The sequence below is a fragment of the Budorcas taxicolor genome, chromosome 11 (genome assembly GCF_023091745.1).
Source record: "Budorcas taxicolor isolate Tak-1 chromosome 11, Takin1.1, whole genome shotgun sequence".
Lineage (NCBI taxonomy): Eukaryota > Metazoa > Chordata > Mammalia > Artiodactyla > Bovidae > Budorcas > Budorcas taxicolor.
In genome coordinates, this window is record NC_068920.1 from 103,716,423 (window position 1) to 103,737,978 (window position 21,556).

At 41.2% G+C, this 21,556-nt stretch overlaps 1 protein-coding gene across 1 annotated transcript in view; it reads left to right on the forward strand.

Moving 5' to 3' along the window:
- The window catches only part of SEPTIN10 (septin 10), a 50,614-nt gene that overhangs the window by 20,614 nt on the left and 8,444 nt on the right, over positions 1-21,556 (forward strand). The window contains exons 3-9 of the mRNA XM_052648957.1: positions 779-896; positions 1,310-1,505; positions 3,419-3,605; positions 6,769-6,930; positions 8,349-8,445; positions 9,841-10,009; positions 18,310-18,442. Coding sequence (XP_052504917.1) covers positions 779-896; positions 1,310-1,505; positions 3,419-3,605; positions 6,769-6,930; positions 8,349-8,445; positions 9,841-10,009; positions 18,310-18,442 — 1,062 coding nt within the window. The remainder of the gene's footprint in view (positions 1-778; positions 897-1,309; positions 1,506-3,418; positions 3,606-6,768; positions 6,931-8,348; positions 8,446-9,840; positions 10,010-18,309; positions 18,443-21,556) is intronic.

Sequence of the window (21,556 nt, forward strand, 5' to 3'; positions counted from 1 at the left end):
ACTTAAATCTAAACTCTCCAGGCTGGCCATTCCAATTCCCATTTCCCTGTTCATGTGTAGGTCAGCACTCAGCCAAAGACTTGAGGGGTGTGTGTGTGCCAACTGTGGACTCCCTCCTTTCTGGAATTTCCCCTTTCAGCCGACCTGCCTGCCCTTGTCTCCACTGGCTTCTGAACCCAGTAAGACTAGTTCCCTCCTGAGCTCTGTCTGCTTGTACAGCAGTGGCTGGGTCTGCCTTCAGGGGAGAAGCTACAAGGGTGTGTCCCTCACTCCACAGTCTCTCTGCCTTTGGTTGCAGTGACCTGAGGGAACTGACTGTAACTTACCAGCAAGGAGGTTGAGTGTGATATAAGTTACTCTGCCGCGACTGTGAGCTGGAACTCCATCTGTAACTTTGTGCTGTACCTCTTTCACTTGGCATTGTAATGTGACAATTTATATCTAAAATTCATCATAAACATCTTTCATGACTTTTACACACCACACTCCATTTTGTGAATGATTATGCCATAGTTTGAGTATTTTCCTGTGTGGGGAGATCAAATATTTTAATGTTATAAATGGTGTCAGGCTGTCATCGTAGGAAGATAATAAGAAATACATGTTTTGAGGGTCTAGACACAGGTTTCTCACAAACCAGTTGTATCCTGGGGGAGGTATAATGATCAAAAAAGTCTTTAGCTTTTTTGATGAATTATGTCTGTGCTTTCCAGTGTGCCTATACTCTCTCTCAGTAAAAGTTTTAAAAACTGTTGCCATTGTTTTTGTTTTCTTGCAGCAGAAAGACAGTCCTCGCTCTTTAACCATGTCTGGCCATGTTGGTTTTGAGAGTCTGCCTGATCAGCTGGTCAACAGGTCGATCCAGCAAGGCTTCTGCTTTAATATTCTCTGTGTGGGTGAGTGCCCAGCCTGTCCAGACTTTCTCATCCTGTTCCTGTGCTCACCTCCTTCTTGTGATGGGCAGTATGGTGCCCATCTGAGCAACCTGAGAGCACGAGTACAGATTTTTCTCAGTTATTTAAGTTCTATCAGTTTTTTCTTAGCCGTGCTGCTTTAAGCTTTCTCTTTGCTCTTTAAACAGTACAGTGCCTTCTTCAGAGTTCTGAGTAACTCGGCATACAGGACTCATTTTTATGCTCAGCTTAGAATGAACCACCTTAGCGTGTACTTCTTTCAGGGACAATCCAGCCTTTGCAATATTTGAAATATTTGAGATTCATGAAACCAAATCACTGCAAGAGTTTACCATTCTGTTCTTCATCTATCCTGTGCACCTGTGAATATGAATATGTATCTGCATTTCTTTCAGGGGAGACTGGAATTGGAAAATCAACTCTGATTGACACATTGTTTAATACTAATTTTGAAGGCCATGAATCCTCACATTTTTACCCACACGTTAGACTTAAAGCACAGACGTATGAACTCCAGGAAAGTAACGTTCGACTGAAACTAACCATTGTGAATACAGTGGGATTTGGTGACCAAATAAACAAAGAAGAGAGGTACATGCTTTCCTCTAGTAATAAAACAGTTTTTTTCTTATTACAGGACATCTGCCTTCTTGCTCTGTGTGCTGATTTGACTTCAATCTGTAGAAACCCATGCCATTCTTCCCAGACTTAAATTCTTTAAATAATAAAGCAACATTTTGTTTTTGCTAACAAACTGACATTTTTCTGTCCAGTTGTCTATTTTCTTTAGAATAATTTGAATCACATTTTTATAGTGTGCATGGCAGCAAAAACAGTTTTAATTTTTTCCTGATATGACAGTTTGGTGTATATTAAGTGATTTTTACTAATTTTCAGGCAAGACCCGTTTTGTTGAGAAAAAAAAAAAAAGGCATACATGGGAAATACATAATCACCAAATCCATGGTACATGAATTTTTTTGTGAAGTTCTAACTAAATTAGCCACATTAAGCATTGCAGAAAAGGTGTGATGATTCAATTTTAATTTATATTTTGTATTAAATTAAAAAAATATTAGGTTACTATTTTTTGTCATTATTTCTCCTATGGTATTACAAAGATGATTTTGACTTAAATATGAAATTTAAGCCATAAAAGGAGGAAACAGACTGGGACAATGACTGTTCATTCTTTTTCCTTTTTGAAATTCATATATTTTCATTGTTAGAGGTAGTTTTCTAGGTCCTAAAAGTTTGCTTTAGAGGGAAAATATGTTGCAAAACTGACTCTCATTATGTTTTAACCTGTTTAGCACATTTGTGTGTTCTGCTATAGATTTCAAGAAACAATTTTTGTGGGCTTTCTGGAAGAAGTAGATTAGTGGAGGAGGCAAAGGCCCATGACACATGGCTTTTTTTTTATTTTCTATATAGGAATTATGTAAGGCTTTACTTAAATTTATCCTTAGATATTTGGTATTTTTGATGAGCTCATAATGATATATTTTACAAATATTTCATTTCCCGTTTAATGTGTGGAAATATAATTGATCTTGTACACAGAAACTTCTGTGTCTTCTCTGGTTAATTCTAGTTAATGCATCTCTAATAAGTTTGTTTAGGTTTTCTATGTATGCAATAGTATAGTCTGCAAATAATGGCATTGTTCTTCCTTTCTAATTTGTTTATAAATAAGTTTTATTGATGTAAAATTTATATACAATAAATAAGATGCATTGGTTTAAGTATACAACTTAATTTTGACAAATGTGTAGTTTTCTATCTACCACCAAGATGGTTATAGGAAATGTCTGTAGTCTTGGGTCCTCTCCTCACATGCCCACACGTCAGTTCTTCCCAGAGGGCGAGGGGCTGCTCTGCAGCCCCAGGGCAGTGCTTTCTCTTGAGGTCAGGCATTTCAGGCAGGAGGATGGATCCAGGCAAGGACTAAGCTTGTCGGCTGTGATGGGCCTTCCTCTGCTTGTAAGTAAATGAGAATAAAGTTGTGCCTCTGTCACCAGTTATGATACTTCCATGTGGGTGTGCCCTTTCCTTACTATGTTAATGCTTTCCACACCACACGAATTTAATTTCAGAAACAAGAAGTCATAGAATTTGACTTAAATAACTTTTAAGTTGCTGATACTCGTGTAGGGTTACACGCCATGTCCAGCATGGTTGCAATTAGATGCTTATCCTCCTTCAGCAGCCTGGCAGGTTTGGGGAGCCATGCCAGAGGGCTCCAGGTGTGAATGAGTGTGAGAGGCACATTCAGTGTCATTTCTATAAAATCATTTAAGGCACAGGTTGCTCTGATAGTTTCAAAGTACTGCCTATGTACCTGCACATTTGCACATTTGTTTTATTACTGAAGTTATCTATTTAGCATAGAAGTCAACTGTTTGTTCACTGGTGAAAAAACAGATTTTAAACTTTAAATTTATGCAAATGCTTTATCAAGATACCATGAATATATCATATTAAATATTTAAATACTTTTTCAGCTACCAACCAATAGTTGACTACATAGATGCTCAGTTTGAAGCTTACCTCCAAGAAGAGCTGAAGATCAAGCGCTCTCTCTTTAACTACCCCGACTCCCGCGTCCATGTGTGCCTCTACTTCATCTCCCCGACAGGCCACTCCCTGAAGACACTGGATCTCTTGACCATGAAGAGCCTGGACAGCAAGGTGGGTCTGGAGAAGAACCAATGGTTGCGTTTCAGGATTTAGAGTGGACTATTAAATATATACATCTATTTATGATATGTGCATATGTCATAACTATCTCATTCTATAAAACATTTAGCAAGTTTCAATTTTAGGATATTTTCCAGAGAAATTCAGTTTGGAAGATGAGATACAAAGAAAAAATGTTAACATAAAATTTCAGTCCTTTTTTAGTGATTAAATTACATGTCAGAATATGTGTATTCATTTTAACTACAGAATTTATTTGACATTAATTTTACTTTATGACACTATTAAATGAGAAGAAGCTCACTGATGAAGATTAAGGTCTAAAGTCTCATACAGTAAATTAACTTTAATTTGAACTGTATCCAGAAAACCTATTTTTAATTTCTGAGCCAATGAGCTATATATAAATTCAGGGAGCTGTAAGTAGTAGTATCCAGAAACTAACTCACTTCATGTTTTTTTGTTTAAAGGATAAAGACTACACTCTCACACTAAAAATGTCTCCAAGGTTCCCCTGTGACCTCTGACCTGGCTAAGCAGCCTGTGAGCTGGCACTGGGAGAGCATGGGGTCTACCAGGGCTGCCTTCTGTACAGGAGTCAGTGTGGGAGGCAGGCGGTGGGCATTTCAGTGCAGAGACCAGCACTGTGGTCCCCTGGCTGAGACAAACCTGGAGGAGCTTGGGTGAGAGTCTGTTCACCTGATGGGATATTGTAACTATTCAGCCAGTTATCTTCACAATTGAGTCTGATGTGTGGAAATCCACCCTTACTAAAGGGACATGAATGCAGGGGTGGGCAGCTCCATCTCAGGCAGACAGAGCTCCAGGCTGAGGTCTGTGTGGAGTTGTCAGGGTGACTTTCAGGGCTGCTCTACTTGATCTCCCCGTGTTCTTGGCAAGTTTCCACCACTCTGAGCTTCAGTTTCTTCACTTTTAAAATCAAAACTACGAGAGCATCTACCTCTGAAAGAGAGACGAGGGTGATTAAATCGATAGTGTGTCTTGTTCTTAAAAGATGACTCCACTGCTCTACATGGGGAATTTCCTGTGCAGGTGGTGGTATGTCCCCATCTGCGGGACATCTGCTTTCAGCCTGTGTTGTGTCCTTCAGCTCACTGATGGTGATGAGCTTGGCTGGGAATGCAAGTGCTCCACACCTGCGTTTACTCATAGTGAGCCCTCACACGCTCTCCCACCTCCAGGGACACTGGGCCGGCCCCCGTGGTTCTTAGAAGCCCAGGCAGCACCTCAGCAACAAGCACTGGGGGACTCTGAGGATCAAGGGTTGTTCCTGCAGGATCTGAGGGTACACAGTGCAGCAGGTGCAGAGGGAAGAGGACGGGAGAGAAAAGGGAGAGGGGATCAGCCTCTGTCAGGATCTGAGGGCGGGGCATCTAGGGCTTCTCCAGTTCCCTCTTTGTGGGCGACTTTAAAGCACCCCCGTGGGACCTGGGGCCTGAAGGGAGAGGTGGGTCACCTAGACTTTTTGAAAGGAGTCCTCCAGGAGGGTGGCCTGTTCCTTACCTGATGGCAGCCAGTAGCTGTGTCCTCAGGTGCTGGCTGTTTATTCTAATGGATATCTAAAACAGATGCCTCAGCAGTCAAATGTCAGTCAGATTTTCGCACTACAATGGGAAAGCTTAATGTCAGCTACATACACTGGGGTGCTTCTGCTACTGATCCTGGAATCAATTAGAAGTATAACTTGGCATAGTTTACTGAATATCTAAGTATATATGATACTGAAATCAAGAACTTGGCATCAAAGTTTTATATACTTTGACTAACTTATCTTGAAAGGTGTTTACCCAAAATTGCTGGAAAGTTTATTTCATGGTTAGTTGGAAAAATATCCCCTTTGGAACATATTTAAGACTAATAAATCCAAATGTACACACAGTAAATCAATGTGAAGCTGGAGAAGAAAAGGATGTTTAAGAATAGAAAAAGAATTATTTGTTTTTATTTCTACTCTGAAAATTATACCGACAGTTCACTCTTTTGACACACGTGACTACTCAGCCTAAAGTTTTTCACTAAAAACAAGCTAATAAATAATGAAAAACCTACAAACCCTTTAATCTGTGGTGATATCACTCCTTTGTGGATACATTAATCTTACAGAACTGGGACTTCCCTGATGGTCCAGTGACTAAGACTCTGTGCTCCCAATGCAGGGGGCCCAGGTTCATTCCCTGGTCAGGGAACTAGATCCTGCATGCTGCAATGAAGACTGAAGATCCCACATGCCACAACTCAGACCTAGCACAGCCAAATAAATAAATATAAATAAATATTTTTTAAAAATTTCACAGAACTAGCCTTGCAGGTTAGTCTTCATGTCCCTGCATCTCTTCCACCTGGCCAGTGACCGGACTTTTAAATAATGCTGAAAAACTAATTCAAGTCGTGAATGTTTTTAGTTGGTATCCATAAAACTTCCCTCTGTCAACATGTGGGTAAGATTCTGACAGTAGGGTCAGATCAGATGCATTCATTGGGAAAAGGGGCTTGCTTCAGTGAGAGGCAGAGGAGGCCTATGGCCTGACCCATAGGTCTGCTGAAATCAGTCACCAGATTACTTAGTGCTGAGATTATTAACAGATAAAAATTCTTAGTGAATTAAGCAGGTGATTTCAGCTCATCTCTTACATTCTGTTTATTTTGTGTATGATAGAATTGTAAGAGACAGAGGGGAAAATGTGAGATTTCCGAACCTGACTTCAGATGCAGGATGAATTTTCTAAGAGCTCTGCTTCTGAAAAGCAGTTATTACCAGGCCAGCATTTGCAGGAATGGCTGTGTGTCTGGTAAGAATGAAGTGGTGATTTCTACATCAGGAGCCTTCAAGCTTTTCCCTTGAAGGACCAGGTAGTACATACTTCAGGCTTCACAGGTCATGGGCCTCTGGTGCAACTGCTCACTTCTGCTGTTAGAAGAAAGAAAGTGATCACAGGAAATACATCATGTGTAATGAGTGGGCTTGGCCGTGTTCCAGGAACTCTTTACCTATGTAAACAGGCGATGAGTGGACCACAGTTTGCCTGTCCTAAGGAAGTCTGTCAGAGCTTGAGTGGTTTTGAATTCAGAAACTTTGTAATTAAAAAAAAAAAATCCTCGATCATTAGATTTTGTTTTTCTTTATTCTTAATAGGTGAACATTATACCAGTGATTGCCAAAGCAGATGCAATTTCTAAAACTGAATTACAGAAGTTTAAGATCAAGCTCATGAGTGAACTGGTCAGCAATGGTGTTCAGATATACCATTTCCCAACAGATGATGAAACTATTGCTAAGATCAATGCTTCAATGAATGTAAGCTCTTAACTGAATAATTGTTTTATATACAAAAAAAGTAACATTGCTACTACATTTGTGAGCATTTTTCTTCCCTATTTTGACCTAAATGAAGTGATACATTTGTGAGACTGGGATTCTCCTTCTGTGGAACCATTTTTTATTTCCTTAGCAAGAGTCCTTTCTGTCCTAAGGACAGGAGAAGACGGCATAGCCTCCCTCTTGAGAGACTTCACAGGGAGCTTTCTAATCTGGTATTTAAGCTCCTCCCTTACAGTGTCACAAGTACATGTGAAATATTCACATAACTTTTAATATAGAATATATTTAGTATATATTTTAATTACACATAACAGTATGATTAAAGGTAACTAAGTCCTTTGTGTTACTTAAGGCTACCAAATTTCTTAAATACTTGGTTGGATTTTGATGGATCAAAGGTTTTGGAGTTCTTGTGGAACTTCCTAACCTCCCTGAGACTGTTAACTTACCTATAAATGGGGCTCCCCATTTTCCTGAGACTGTTAACTTACCTATAAAACAGGGCTCACTGTTGCAAGGAGACAGCTTTGTTCACTGCTTGGCAGTGACATTCAGTACCTGTTCATTCCATTTCTCCTCTATTCCTTTTCTGATTTTTTCACTTTGTCCATATTAAGATACTTAAACTAAATATATAAAAAGCTAACTTGTATAAAGGAAGTGATATTAATTCCTGTGTTAAACTCTTTATATCTGATTTTTTGTGTGTGTGCCCACCTGGAATACGTTTTCAGAGGGTAACAATTAAGAGATTACACACTGTCAATCATTAAATATTAAACATAATACTGTTTACATTAGATTTTTCCCTAAATTAATTCTCAGTGTCTGACAGGACAGTCTCCTCACTGCCGTTAAATACAGCCACTGTGTCTTTTTTCACAATCTTCCTCTTGCTATGCTGTTTCTTCCTATTCTGCTTGCTCTGTCTCCAGCTTGGTTGTGTCTTCCTGCCACAGAGGTCTCTCCCTCCTCTAAATTTCTGTAACATTTGTAGTTAGCATAGTTTGGGACTTAAATACTACTTGATATTGGTGTTATGCATGTATGTATACCCTAAATATAGTTATATACTTTAGTTATATGGTATGTATGTGATTTCTTCAACATTGTCTTTTATACCCAAGATCATGAGGTAAATGATATCTGTGCTAGAATTCTTTTCTTTGTATTCTTATAGCAAAGTTGGAATGCATGTGGGGCATTCTCAGTAACTACTTTTCTCTGTAGGGCCTGAGGATGACCGTAGAACAGCTGGCATGTATTCACAGAGCAGGTTTTAAAAGCTAAGGCATAGCAGACCATTTGACTTTAACACACTTGTCATTTAGTAAATGTCCTTTTCTCTGTTGTCATTGGTATGAGATGTGATTGATATGCTGGCTCCTTTCAAGGGACACCTGCCATTTGCTGTGGTGGGAAGTATGGATGAAGTGAAAGTTGGAAATAAGATGGTCAAAGCTCGCCAGTATCCCTGGGGCGTCGTACAAGGTAAAGGAGATCTACGAGGACATGTGTACTTGTCTGACAGTCTAAAGCTGCACTTAGTGCATCCTCTGTGGTGATGCTTACTTTGGGTTCTGACTAGCTGTCAGAAGGGCTGGCTGTGTTCTGTTTTAGCCACGTCTGCAGAGCCAAATCGGAGAAGGCAATGGCACCCCACTCCAGTACTCTTGCTTGGAAAATCCCATGGATGGAGGAGCCTGGTAGGCTGCAGTCCATGGGGTTGCTGAGAGTTGGACACGACTGAGTGACTTCACTTTCACTTTTCACTTTCATGCATTGGAGAAGGAAATGGCAACCCACTCCAGTTCTTGCCTGGAGAATCCCAGGGACGGGGGAGCCTGGTGGGCTGCCGTCTATGGGGTCGCACAGAGTCGGACACGACTGAGGCGACTTAGCAGCAGCAGCACCAGCAGAGCCAAATAGAGCCTCCCCACTTCTTGTGTTAGACCAGTTAGTTACCTGTCAAGGTGTGCTAAGACACTCAGAAGGTGGGAACCACTAGTTGGGTACTTTGAACAGAATTTGAGTGTAAATAGTATTGTTTAAACATAGTACATAAATTAATTACTAGATAATTCTGGAACACAATAAACCTTATAAATTTATATATTTTTACTTATCAAAGTATTGCCAACTATTTCCCAGCCAGCCAGCCAAATGAAGGTTTTTAGCATGTATCTAACACTGCAGTGAGTGTGAAATCAACTCTCTGGTTCATTCACTCACGGTGCTAACTAACGGGGAATAGACTACCCCTGCTGATAATGGTTTCTCAGTGCTGTTTTTTTTAATTGACAAATTTTTTAATTAGTGGAAAATATTTACAAAACTTAACATTTTTAATGTTTAGAAAATATAAAAATAATTGTATTTACAACTATTGGTCACAATTAGGTACCTGACTCAGGACCACAAATGTGGCATCGTGTTGGACAAGGATTTGATAATCACAGCATGCACAGATGGTGTTGTTGAATGTGCAGAATTTACCACCTTGAAGTTTTACTGAAAAAATGTTATATACTCTTCTCAGGTGGTATGTGAAATGTCCTGAGGATGGTTTATAAACTGGTAACAAAATATTAGTGAAATTAGTGGAGCATACAGTACCAGACAGAATGTATTTCTTTCCTGTTTCCCTTGGCTACCAAATTTAAGCCAGCGCTCTGGTCTGTTAATGAGCACTGCCTATAATTTGGTGTGTGTGATACAAGAAGTGCTTCCTTGGCTACTTGGGCGAAACAGCCGTAGCTCTTTGTCAGATTGATCATTTCGCTGTTGCTTATTTCAGTATGTTTTCATTTACTTATCCATTCAGCAAATACCAATTGTGTGTCAGGATTGAAAGTCACTATTGGTATTTTCTATCTCTCTGGCTAGTGGAGAATGAAAACCACTGTGACTTTGTCAAGCTCCGGGAGATGCTCATTTGTACAAACATGGAGGATCTTCGAGACCAGACCCACACAAGGCATTATGAGCTGTACCGGCGCCACAAGCTGGAGGAGATGGGCTTCATGGACGTGGGCCCAGAGAACCAGCCACTCAGGTGAGCAGCCAGCCAAGGAAGGAGGGGGTGGCGGGGAAGATGGTACCTCTATCTGTCCAGGATGACGGGAGACTCTCCCACACATGAAAGACCACTTAATAATGATTTATTATCACGCTTTCTATGCTGCTTGAATCACTGGAAGGCTTCTTGCTCTTGGAGGTCTCCAAGTCCTCATCTGACTCAGGGAGTTAAGTAGAAGGAAGAACACAGGGTAGAATCTCAGGATTTCAGTACCTGCTGAAATGGAAACCAAAGGGAAAAACTCTCATTATTTGATTTTAATTCTGTATTTATATGAAAAAAAAAGAAAGTATATTATTATAAAAAAAGTTGCAATATGAATCATTAAATAAAACTATGAAGCTGTTTTCTTTCATCCTGATGGAAGATCTGGAATGACTAAATTTAGGAAAATTTCTTATAAAGGAAGCATGAACATTTTTGTGGGGAGTCAGAGATTAGACTAAAGATATTACCATAAGTTACAGGAACTGTTAACTGGCTCAGTGGTTAGAGCATGAAGTGTTGTTGGAACTTCTTTTGTTATTTTATATGCTGCTACACTCCTGAGGTCTTTTTTTAAAATTAAACTGTGCAAACGTGCTAAATCAGGTTTATTTTTATGTCACATTCCTGAACAATTCTGCTCAGGACCAGCACTGTTTTAAATCTGCTATGGGACCAAGGGTTCCTCGGCATCTCATTACTGACTTTGCAGCCCCTCCCTGGTGTCCTGTCTGCACCAGAGCAGACACCATGGGAGGGGGGAGCCCTGGAGCCAGCTGCCACTGCACGTGACCTTCGGGAAGGTTTAGTATCAGGTGAGGCTAAACTTAACACTTTTCCATTCTACAGATTAATGACTGTTTCAGCTCTGACAGCATAATAAACTAAGAATTCTATATATCTCACCCTCCTCACCAATTTTGGGCATGCTATAACAGACTGGTTCTAGTAAAGTGATTTTCTCTGCTGAAGAGAAATTGTCCAGCACTGGCATCCCTAGTGTTTCCCAGAGGCAGCTTCATTTCTCATTCTTCCAAGTCTGAGGTTACACAGAGGTCTCTGTGTGCACAAAGGAGAAGAGAGAGATCAGTCATCAGTCACCTGTGGATGATGTAGAAATACAGGCTCGGAATTTCTGGATATGGAGCCTAAGAATCACATTTAAGTTAAAATCTGCATCCAGCCCTTTGTCAGGTATGTCCTGCTGGTCAGTGGGTAGATGTGCACCATGGGATAGAGAGACCCTGCCTGTGGAGGGCCCCAGGGTGGGGCGGGAGGAGGACACTCCTGCCCTGTTATGATGAGCAGAAGCTGGGCATGAGGGGACCCAGGCGGGAGGCTTCTGTGGGCATCCAGGCATAAACACAGGGGCTTGGTAGTGGTGGGGGGGGTGGAGTGGTCAGATGCATGTTTACCCTTCCAGGGGAACTGGAAGGTGGACTTAATGGGACTCAGGAAGGGAGAGGTGGACCGTATAGAGGGGGACCGGGTTGTGCTGTGGCTGTACAGCAGTGTGATATAGTCCAGTCGCTTCCTTTACCATTCTCAGAAGAGCAGGTCATGTCAGTCATGATTACGGTGCTGGCCAGGGCTTGCAGGTTCAAAGGGAGAAAACCAGTAGTTTCATTCTACTGCTGGAGTGAAAGAATGAACAGACCATTTCCAGTCTTTCTTCCAGTAAAGTGAGATGTCTAATGGGCCCAACTTAGGACCTGTGCCCATGTCTTGGCAGGGTGGGCATAAGCCTGATTGGCTGTCCCACCAAGACACCTCCTGTGGGGAGAAGTAGCAATACAACAGGAGACAGGTGGTGGGCAGGCAAGGTGAACAGCCATTCTTTTAGTATTTCTTCAGTTTGGGGAGCATCTGTCCATTGGACAGGTGGAGAATGAGAAAGGAGGCTCTTCAGTGGATGGTAGGTAAGAGGGCAGGAGCAGTGGCTACAGGCTGCTAGAAGAGGATGGATGGTAGAAGCAGGAAGGATAAGGACTCCACTCGGGGAGGGGGGGGCCTGCCTGCTGCCCAGGAGCCAGTGGGCCTCTACCCTGCCCTGGCCTGCAGTCCTGACAAGATGAGATTCCCTGGGCCAGGCATGCACAGTATCTCTCCTCTTCATGCTTTCTCATTTGTGGATACACTGTTTGATAAAATTTCTGTCATTCTTTCTAGTCTGGGGTCTTAGGAAGAATTCAGGAGTGTGGTTTCAAGAACTTATATTCCATCTTTTGGGGAATCTTCCCATTTACTTCGTGTGTGTGCAACAGCAGTCACTATAATTTGGCTGGCATGTAAAATCTGTCCCTCGATATTGTATCAACTAGAAAAATGAGCCTGTCTGGATGACCTCTTCTTTTTAAGGCCCCGCTTCCTCCCTGCAGCATCTTCATTTCCTTTCACTGACTGGTTGTGCAGAGTTGTGATTCATGTCCCAGTCTACCCACGCCAATCTCGTGCTTGTCATGAGGTTCAGGTAATGGCATTGTGTGTACCCTGGAGGTCTTAATTAACTGATCTTTAATTATTTAAACTACATGAAACATGCTTTTATAAACCTCAAATCCCTAAGCTACTTTAGATGAATGTAACAGTCTTGTTGATTATCACTGCTCTAGAGTTTGGAAGATTGATTTGTGTGCTATTTTAGAGTTCCTTAAGTGTCTGGCAAAATTTCTGTGTCATACACTTTGTTTCTTTGGAACTCTCAAGAAGAAGTTCCCTTTCTGTGTTTGGCCTACAGCAGAAGTGGGGGCGCTCAGCAGTCCTGGGAGAACTGGACCCTGAGCTCACGGATGAGGTCCCAAGAGAGGGATACAGTGGTTTTCCTGACAGACGCAAGCACCTAGGGTGCTTTTTCTTCTTTGGTTTTCAGCTTTGCCTTAAATCAGTAATGTTTGCAACTAGCATATATGCCACATTAAATACAGCAGCAAGAGAGCTATTTTTCATTCCCAATCCATGGCAGTCAACAGTGGTTGCATAAGTTTCACAACACTAACTGTATAGACCATCCTTACAGATCCTCTCAGGGTTTCGTTACCACCTTTTGAAAGACAGTGTGGTTCTTTCCTTACAGTTGGCTCTGTAAGCTTCCATGTCACGGTGGGCACGTGTAACAGATGGAGAGCACATCAGAGCAGTGTTTCCCTTTACCTTCTGCTGAGGCATCATTATAGGCAGGATTTATCGGGGTTAGGAATGTGGGCTTTGGAGTAAGTCTGACCAGGTTCCAGCTCCAGCTCTGTCCTTGCTAACTCTGTCCCTCTGGGCAAATGACCTTACTCTGAGCGTCAGCACACTAACCCTGCAGGACAGTGTTGGTGTCTGTTCTTCAAGGTGCCACAGGGATTAGTGAGAGTCCAGACCAGTCCCTGCTGGCAGCAGCTATTCTCTTAAGTGTCTGGTCTTTTCTCTTTGTCAAGTGGCTTGACTTTCCTCCTGAACAACTCAAGGGCTTGTATAAATAAATTTCTGAGAACATTTTAAAAGTTAGATTTGACATGATTTAGATACATTATTTAAACCAAGTTATGTCTTTAAAAGCTATCAGACCAGTGTAGGACCACTGAAATGTGAGTGAAGGTGGCATGACTGATTTAGAGGCTTCTTTAAAATAAGACCTAAACAAACACAGGAAAAAAAACAAAACAAAAAAAAACCTCATAAGAAATAAGATGCCTCCTTGAGATCAGAGGCATTGATGTGATCATCGAGAACACTGTGTATATTTATAAACTTTGCTCCTAAAAACAATGTATAGGATTGTTCCTCCTTGGAACACATGCTGTAAGTACCACACACTCATGCTCAGCTGTGACAGCTAATATGTAACATTTCTTACTCTGATTTTCCTTCAGTTCAGTTCCGTTGCTCAGTTGTGTCCACCTCTTTGTGACCCCATGGACTGCAGCACACCAGGCTTCCCTGTCCATCACCAACTCCCAGACCTTGCTCAAACTCATGTCCATTGAGTCAGTGATGCCGTCCAACCATCTCATCCTCTGTCATCCCCTTCTCTTCCTGCCTTCAGTCTTTCCCAGCATCAGAGTCTTTTCTTTCTTTCTTTCTTTTAATTTTTATTTTTACTTTATTTTACTTTACAATACTGTATTGGTTTTGCCATACATTGACATGAATCCACCACGGGTGTACATGCGTTCCCAAACATGAACCCCCCTCCCACCTCCCTCCCCATAACATCTCTCTGGGTCATCACCGTGCACCAGCCCCAAGCATGCTGTATCCTGCGTTGGGCATAGACTGGCGATTCGATTCTTACATGATAGTATACATGTTACAATGCCATTCTCCCAAATCATCCCACCCTCTCCCTCTCACTCTGAGTCCAAAAGTCCGTTATACACATCTGTGTCTTTTTTGCTGTCTTGCATACAGGGTCATCATTGCCATCTTTCTAAATTCCATATATATGTGTTAGTATACTGTATTGGTATTTTTCTTCCTGGCTTACTTCACTCTGTATAATCGGCTCCAGTTTCATCCTCCATCTCATCAGAACTGATTCAAATGTATTCTTTTTAACGGCTGAGTAATACTCCATTGTGTATATGTACCACAGCTTTCTTATTCATTCATCTGCTGATGGACATCTAGGTTGTTTCCATGTCCTGGCTATTATAAACAGTGCTTCAATGAACATTGGGGTACATGTGTCTCTTTCAATTCTGGTTTCCTCGGTGTGTATGCCCAGCAGTGGGATTGCTGGGTCATAAGGTAGTTCTATTTGCAATTTTTTAAGGAATCTCCACACCGTTCTCCAAAGTGGCTGTACTAGTTTGCATTCCCACCAACAGTGTAGGAGGGTTCCCTTTTCTCCACACCCTCTCCAGCATTTATTGCTTGCAGATTTTTGGATTGCAGACATTCTGACTGGTGTGAAGTGGTACCTCATTGTGGTTTTGATTTGCATTTCTCTGATAATGAGTGATGTTGAGCATCTTTTCATGTGTTTGTTAGCCATCCGTATGTCTTTTTTGGAGAAATGTCTATTTAGTTCTTTGGCCCATTTTTTGATTGGGTCATTTATTTTTCTGGAATTGAGCTGCATAAGTTGCTTGTATATTTTTGAGATTAGTTGTTTGTCAGTTGCTTCATTTGCTATTATTTTCTCCCATTCCGAAGGCTGTCTTTTCACCTTGCTTATATTTTCCTTTGTTGTGCAGAAGCTTTTAATTTTAATTAGATCCCATTTGTTTATTTTTGCTTTTATTTCCAGAATTCTGGGAGGTGGATCATAGAGGATCCTGCTGTGATTTATGTCGGAGAGTGTTTTGCCTATATTCTCCTCTAGGAGTTTTATAGTTTCTGGTCTTACATTTAGATCTTTAATCCATTTTGAGTTTATTTTTGTGTGCGGTGTTAGAAAGTGATCTAGTTTCATTCTTTTACAAGTGGTTGACCAATTTTCCCAGCACCACTTGTTAAAAGAGATTGTCTTTACTCCATTGTATATTCTTGCCTCCTTTGTCAAAGATAAGGTGTCCATATGTGTGTGATTTATCTCTGGGCTTTCTGTTTTGTTCCACTGATCTGTATTTCTGTCTTTGTGCCAGTACCATACTGTCTTGATGACTGTGGCTTTGTAGTAGAGCCTGAAGTCAGGCAAGTTGATTCCTCCAGTTCCATTCTTCTTTCTCAAGATTGCTTTGGCTGTTCGAGGTTTTTTGTATTTCCATACAAATCTTGAAATTATTTGTTCTAGTTCTGTGAAAAATATGGCTGGTAGCTTGATAGGGATTGCATTGAATTTGTAAATTGCTTTGAGTAGTATACTCATTTTCAGTATATTGATTCTTCCGATCCATGAACATGGTATATTTCTCCATCTATTAGTGTCCTCTTTGATTTCTTTCATCAGTGTTTTATAGTTTTCTATATATAGGTCTTTAGTTTCTTTAGGTAGATATATTCCTAAGTATTTTATTCTTTTCATTGCAATGCAGAGTCTTTTCAAATGAATCAGTTCTTCTCATCAGGTGGCCAGAGTATTGGGAGTTTCCATTTCAGCATCAGTCCTTCCAGTGAACACCCAGGACTGATCTCCTTTAGGATGGACTGGTTGGTTCTCCTTGCAGTCCAAGGGACTCTCAAAAGTCTTCTCCAACACCACAGTTCAAAAGCATCAATTCTTTGGCGCTCAGCTTTCTTTATAGTCCAACTCTCACATCCATACATGACTACTAGAAAAACCATAGCTTTGACTAGACGGACCTTTGTCGGCAAAGTAATGTCTCTGCTTTTTAATATGCTGTCTATGTTGGCCATAGCTTTTCTTCCAAGGAGCAAGCGTCTTTTAATTTCATGGGTGCAGTCACCACCTACAGTGGTTCTGGAGCCCCCAAAAATAAAGTTCTGTTTCCATTGTTTCCCCATCTGTTTGCCATGAAGTGATGGGACTGTATACCATGATCTTCGTTTTCTGAATTTTGAGTTTTAAGCCAACTTTTTCACTCTCTTCTTTCACTTTCATCAAGAGGCTCTTTAGTTCTTCTTCGCTTTCTGCCATAAAGGTGATGTCATCTGCATATCTGAGGTTATTGATATTTCTCCCAGAAATCTTGATTTCAGCTTGTGCTTCATCTAGCCCCACATTTTGCATGATGTACTCTGCATATAAGTTTCAATAAGCAGGGTGACAATACAGCCTTGACATACTCTTTTCCCAATCTGGAAACAGTTCATTGTTCCATGTCCAATTCTAACTGTTGCTTCTTGACCTGCATACAAATTTCTCAGGAGGCAGATAAGGTGGTCTGGTATCCCCATCTCTTGAAGAATTTTCCCCAGTTTGTTGTGATTCACACAGTCAAAGGCTTCGGCATTATCAATAAAGCAGAAGTATGTTTTTCTGGAACTCTCTTGCTTTTTTGATGATCCAACGAATGTTGGCAAATTGATCTCTGATTCCTCTGCCTTTTCTAAATCCAGCCTGAACATCTGGAAGTTCACAGTTCACATACTGTTGAAGCCTGGCTTGGAAAATTTTGAGGATTACTTTGCTAGCGTGTGAGATGAGTGCAATTGTGCAGTAGTTTGAACGTTCTTTGGCTTTGCCTTTCTTTGGAATTAGAATGAAAACTGAACGATTTTCCTTAAATGTATACAGTTCTAGCCATAAAAGATTTATTTCTCTGGTTAGACAAGATTAGTAAAATTCCTAAATTTTATCACATTTTAAATCTATTTAGCTATAAAATATTTTCATAAGCAGTAAAAATTTCTAATCATGACACACCTGGAAAGCCAGTTTACTGTATTCCCTGTTAAACGTTGGGACGTTCTCTCAGTGAGCTGTGATGGAAGGGCTCAGCGCTTCTGCATGTGAGGAGGTCTGTGGTTCCTCTGAAATTTCACAGGTAAGAGAGGCGCTTACCATGGAGTTCCAGGAAGTCCCTGCTTTGTGGGCTACACTGGCCCTACTTCCCTGCAGTCTCTGATGAAGAAACCACAGTGTCAGAGAACTCTGCTGGACAGCTGGATTACAAAGATGCTGAGCTGGTGGAAGAGAGATGCAGTTGGGGTGGGAATGCCCGGGAAGCAGTATAAACAAAGAGCCATGGAATTGTGTGGAGGGAACAGGGGATTCCACCAAGGGAGACTAGAGGTGGATTCCTGGAGGGATAGGACTTGTGGGGCAGAGTGAGGGCAGGGCAGCAGGCAGTGGCTGGAGCAAGAGATGTGTGCCTGAAACCTGAGGAGGAGAGGTCTGTTTGCAGGATTCTGCAATTTCTAAAGTGCTCTCATTTTGCAGATAATATAACTAATGCAGAAGGAAAAGATAAAAGAGATCTCTGTTTTTGGTGGAAAAATCTGAGGAGTGGCAGGAAGAACAAAATGAAAGAAAGATGAACTCAAATCCTAGAGCTCAAAGATTATTATTATTATTACAACAGTGAAGGCAGAAAAGCTCAAAGATCAAGTTGGGCTGAACAATGTGTCTGTAGAAATCAAAACATGGCTGGACTGAGATGATGTTGGGGTCCCAGGCTGAACTCCCAGATCCTGGTGATCAGACATGGTGACGAATAGAGGGGAGGAGTCCTGAGAGATGGATGGAGGAACCCATGTGGGGTGAAACGAGCACTCTGGGAGTGCTGGCACAGCAGGGACCCACAGACAGACCCACGCTCCCTGAAGGAGGTGGGCTCTCCCTGCCTGCAGCCCCCTGGAGGCACACACGCGGTGACAGTCATGAGGCCTAACCTGGAAGTTTGAATGTTTGCAGGTTTCTACATCATCTTGCTAACATGAGAGTAACACAAGTAACTTTTCAGTCTTCAGGAGACCTACGAAGCCAAGAGACACGAGTTCTATGGTGAGCGCCAGAGGAAGGAAGAAGAGATGAAGCAGCTATTTGTGCAGCGTGTGAAGGAGAAAGAAGCCATCCTGAAAGAAGCTGAGAGAGAGGCAAGTGTGCTGTTTGCTGTGATTTCTATTTGGGGTGTCCTATTAACCTGGGGATCTATCTCAAGAATTAACAGGTGGTTTTGAAGATGAGCTGTTCTTTAAGAGTAGCTATTCTAACACGTAGTCTTTGGATGCAGAATTTTACCAAAAAAAAAAAAAAATCACAGGCTGAAAACAAGAAGTTTTGCCTTTGTGAACAAAGTGTCTTTGATTAGAAGTGGTTTATCGAGTGCTGGTAGAGGACTACATTACCAAGAAGGGTTTCAGCTATCTTAACTAAGAGGCAGAGATGCTTTAGCTATGGTTTGATAAGCCCTTTTGAGTTTTGAGAGTCACTCACACTGTTGTTTGCTGGGAGTGGGTGGCTCAGAGCTGTTGAGTGTGAAGTTAGGCTTTCTGGGCTAGGTGGGTGGTCCAGGTGGCCTTTGGGTGGCCTTGGCACAGAATTATCTGCAATGAATTTTGTTTGGTTCTCTTTAGTTTTGTCTGCTTGTGGTTCTTCAAGGATAAATTTTACTTTTACTTGAGTTAAGGTATCTTCTGTAGACTTAACTGTCATGGCTGCATCTAAGTAAACGGATTCTAAGTTAAGATGAGGATCAAAAAGGCAGAGCCGCAAAAAAAATTTCTGAGAGAAGACAGAAATGTTAATACAAATGAACTTGCTAATATGAGAGTTCCTGAAGAGTTATTTGTTGTTCTTGTTCAGTCACTCAGTCATGCCAACTCTTTGAGAGCCATGGACTACAGCACAGCAAGCTTCCCTGTCCTTCACCATCTTCCAGAGCTTGCTCAAACTTCTGTTCATTGAATCAGTGATGCCATCCAACAATCTCATACTCTGTTGTGCCCTTCTCCTCCTGTCTTCAATCTTTCCCAGCATCAGGGTCTTTTCCAGTGAGTCACTCTTTGCATTAGGTGGCCAAAGTATTGGAGCTTCAGCATCAGTCCTTCCAATGAATATTCAGGATTGATTTCCTTTAGTATTGACTGGTTTTATCTCCTTGCAGTACAAGGCACTCTCAGAGTCTTCTCCAACACAACAGTTCAAAAGCATCAATCCTTCGGCCCTCAGCCTTCTTTATGGTCCAACTCTCATATCCATACATGACTACTGGAAAAACCATAGCTTTGACCATACAGACTTTTGTCAGCAAAGCAATGTCTCTGCTTTTTAGGCTATCTAGGTTGGTGATAGCTTTTCTTCCAAGAAACAAGCATCTTTTAATTACACAGCTGCAATCATCATCTGCAGTGATTTTGGAGCCAAAAGAAAATGAGTTCTGTCACTGTTTCCATTGTTTCCCCATCTATATGCCATGAAGTAATGGGACTATATGCCATGATCTTAGTTTTCTGAAGTTTTAAGAAAACTTTAAAAAGTTTTAAGCCAACTTTTTCACTCTCCTCTTTCATCAAGAGGCTCTTCTTCACTTCCTGCCATAACGGTGGTGTTATCTGCATATCTGAGGTTACTGATATTTCTTCCAGCAATCTTGATTCCAGTCTTGCTTCATCCAGCCTGGCATTTCACATGATGTACTCTGCATAGAAGTTAAATAAGCAGGGTGACAATATACAGCCCTGACGTACTCCTTTCCCAATCTGAAACCAGTCTATTGTTCCATGTCCTGTTCTAACTGTTGCTTCTTGACCTGCATACAGGTTTCTCAGGAGTCAGGTAAGATGGTCTGGTATTCTCATCTCTTTAAGAATTTTCCAGTTTGTTGTGATCCACACAGTCAAAGGCTTTAGTGTAGTCAATGAAGGAGATGTTTTTCTGAAATTCTCTTGCTTTTTCTATAATCCACCAGATGTTGGCAATTTGATTTCTAGTTCCTCTGCCTTTTCTAAACCCAGCTTGAACATCTGAAAGTTCAAGGTTCACATACTGTTGAAGCCTGACTTGGAGAATTTTGAGCATTACCTTTGCTAGTGTGTGAGATGACTGCAATTGTGCAGTAGTTTGAACATTCTTTGGCATTGCTTTTCTTGGGATTGGAATGAAAACTGACCTTTTCCAGTCCTATGGTCACTGCTGAGTTTTCCAAATTTGCTGAGATATTGAATGGAGCACTTAATAGCATTATCTTTTAGGATTTGAAATAGCTCAACTGGAATTCCATCACTTCCACTAGCTTTGTTCGTAGTGATGCTTCCTAAGGCCCACTTGGCTTCACATTCCAGGATGTCTGGCTCTAGGCAAGTGATCACTCCATCCATCGTTGTTATCTGGGTCATTAAGATCTTTTTTGTCTAGTTCTTTTGTGTATTCTTGCCACCTCTTAGTATCTTCTGCTTCTATTAGGTTCATACTGTTTCTGTCCTTTATTGTGTGCATCTTTGCATGAAATGTTCCTTTGGTATCTCTAATTTTCTTGAAGAGATCTCTAGTTTTTCCCATTCTATTGTTTTCTTCTGTTTGCACTGTTCACTTAGGAAGGCTTTCTTATCTCTTCTTGCTGTTCTTTGGAACTGTGCATTCAGATGGGCAAAATGATTGTCTAAGGAGGTCTTACAAATAGCTGAGAAAAGAAGAAAAGCAAAAGGCAAAGGAGAAAAGGAAAGATATACCCATCTGAATGCAGAGTTATTTGTAATCAAATTATCCATGAGAACATGCATGCATGCTAAGTCATTTCAGTCATGTCCAACTCTTTGCGACTCCATGGACTATTCCCCACCAGGCTCCTCTATCCATAGGATTCTCCAGGCAATACTGGAGTCAGCTGCCATGCCCTTCTCCAGGGGATCTTCCCAACCATCTCTTGCCTTTCTTGCACTGGAAGGCAGGTTATTGCTAATGCCACCTCGGAAGCTTAATTTAACTATACAAACCTATTTTTAAAAATACTCTGATAGTACTTGCTATTTAAATAAACCCAATAGTAAGTAGTTTTGTAAATTTAATAATGTACAAATATATCTTGTCTATAATTTGATCTTTATTTTCAAAAAGTTCAGACAATGGGAAAGTGAATGTATAGGGTACCCATGTCCATCCCCATACCTAGATTTAGAATGGACATATCACCATCTTTAGAGTGTGTGTTTTCCTGGCTGCCTGAAGGCTGGTATAAACATAAAGGGCACTTCATGCATTCCTGAAGCTCA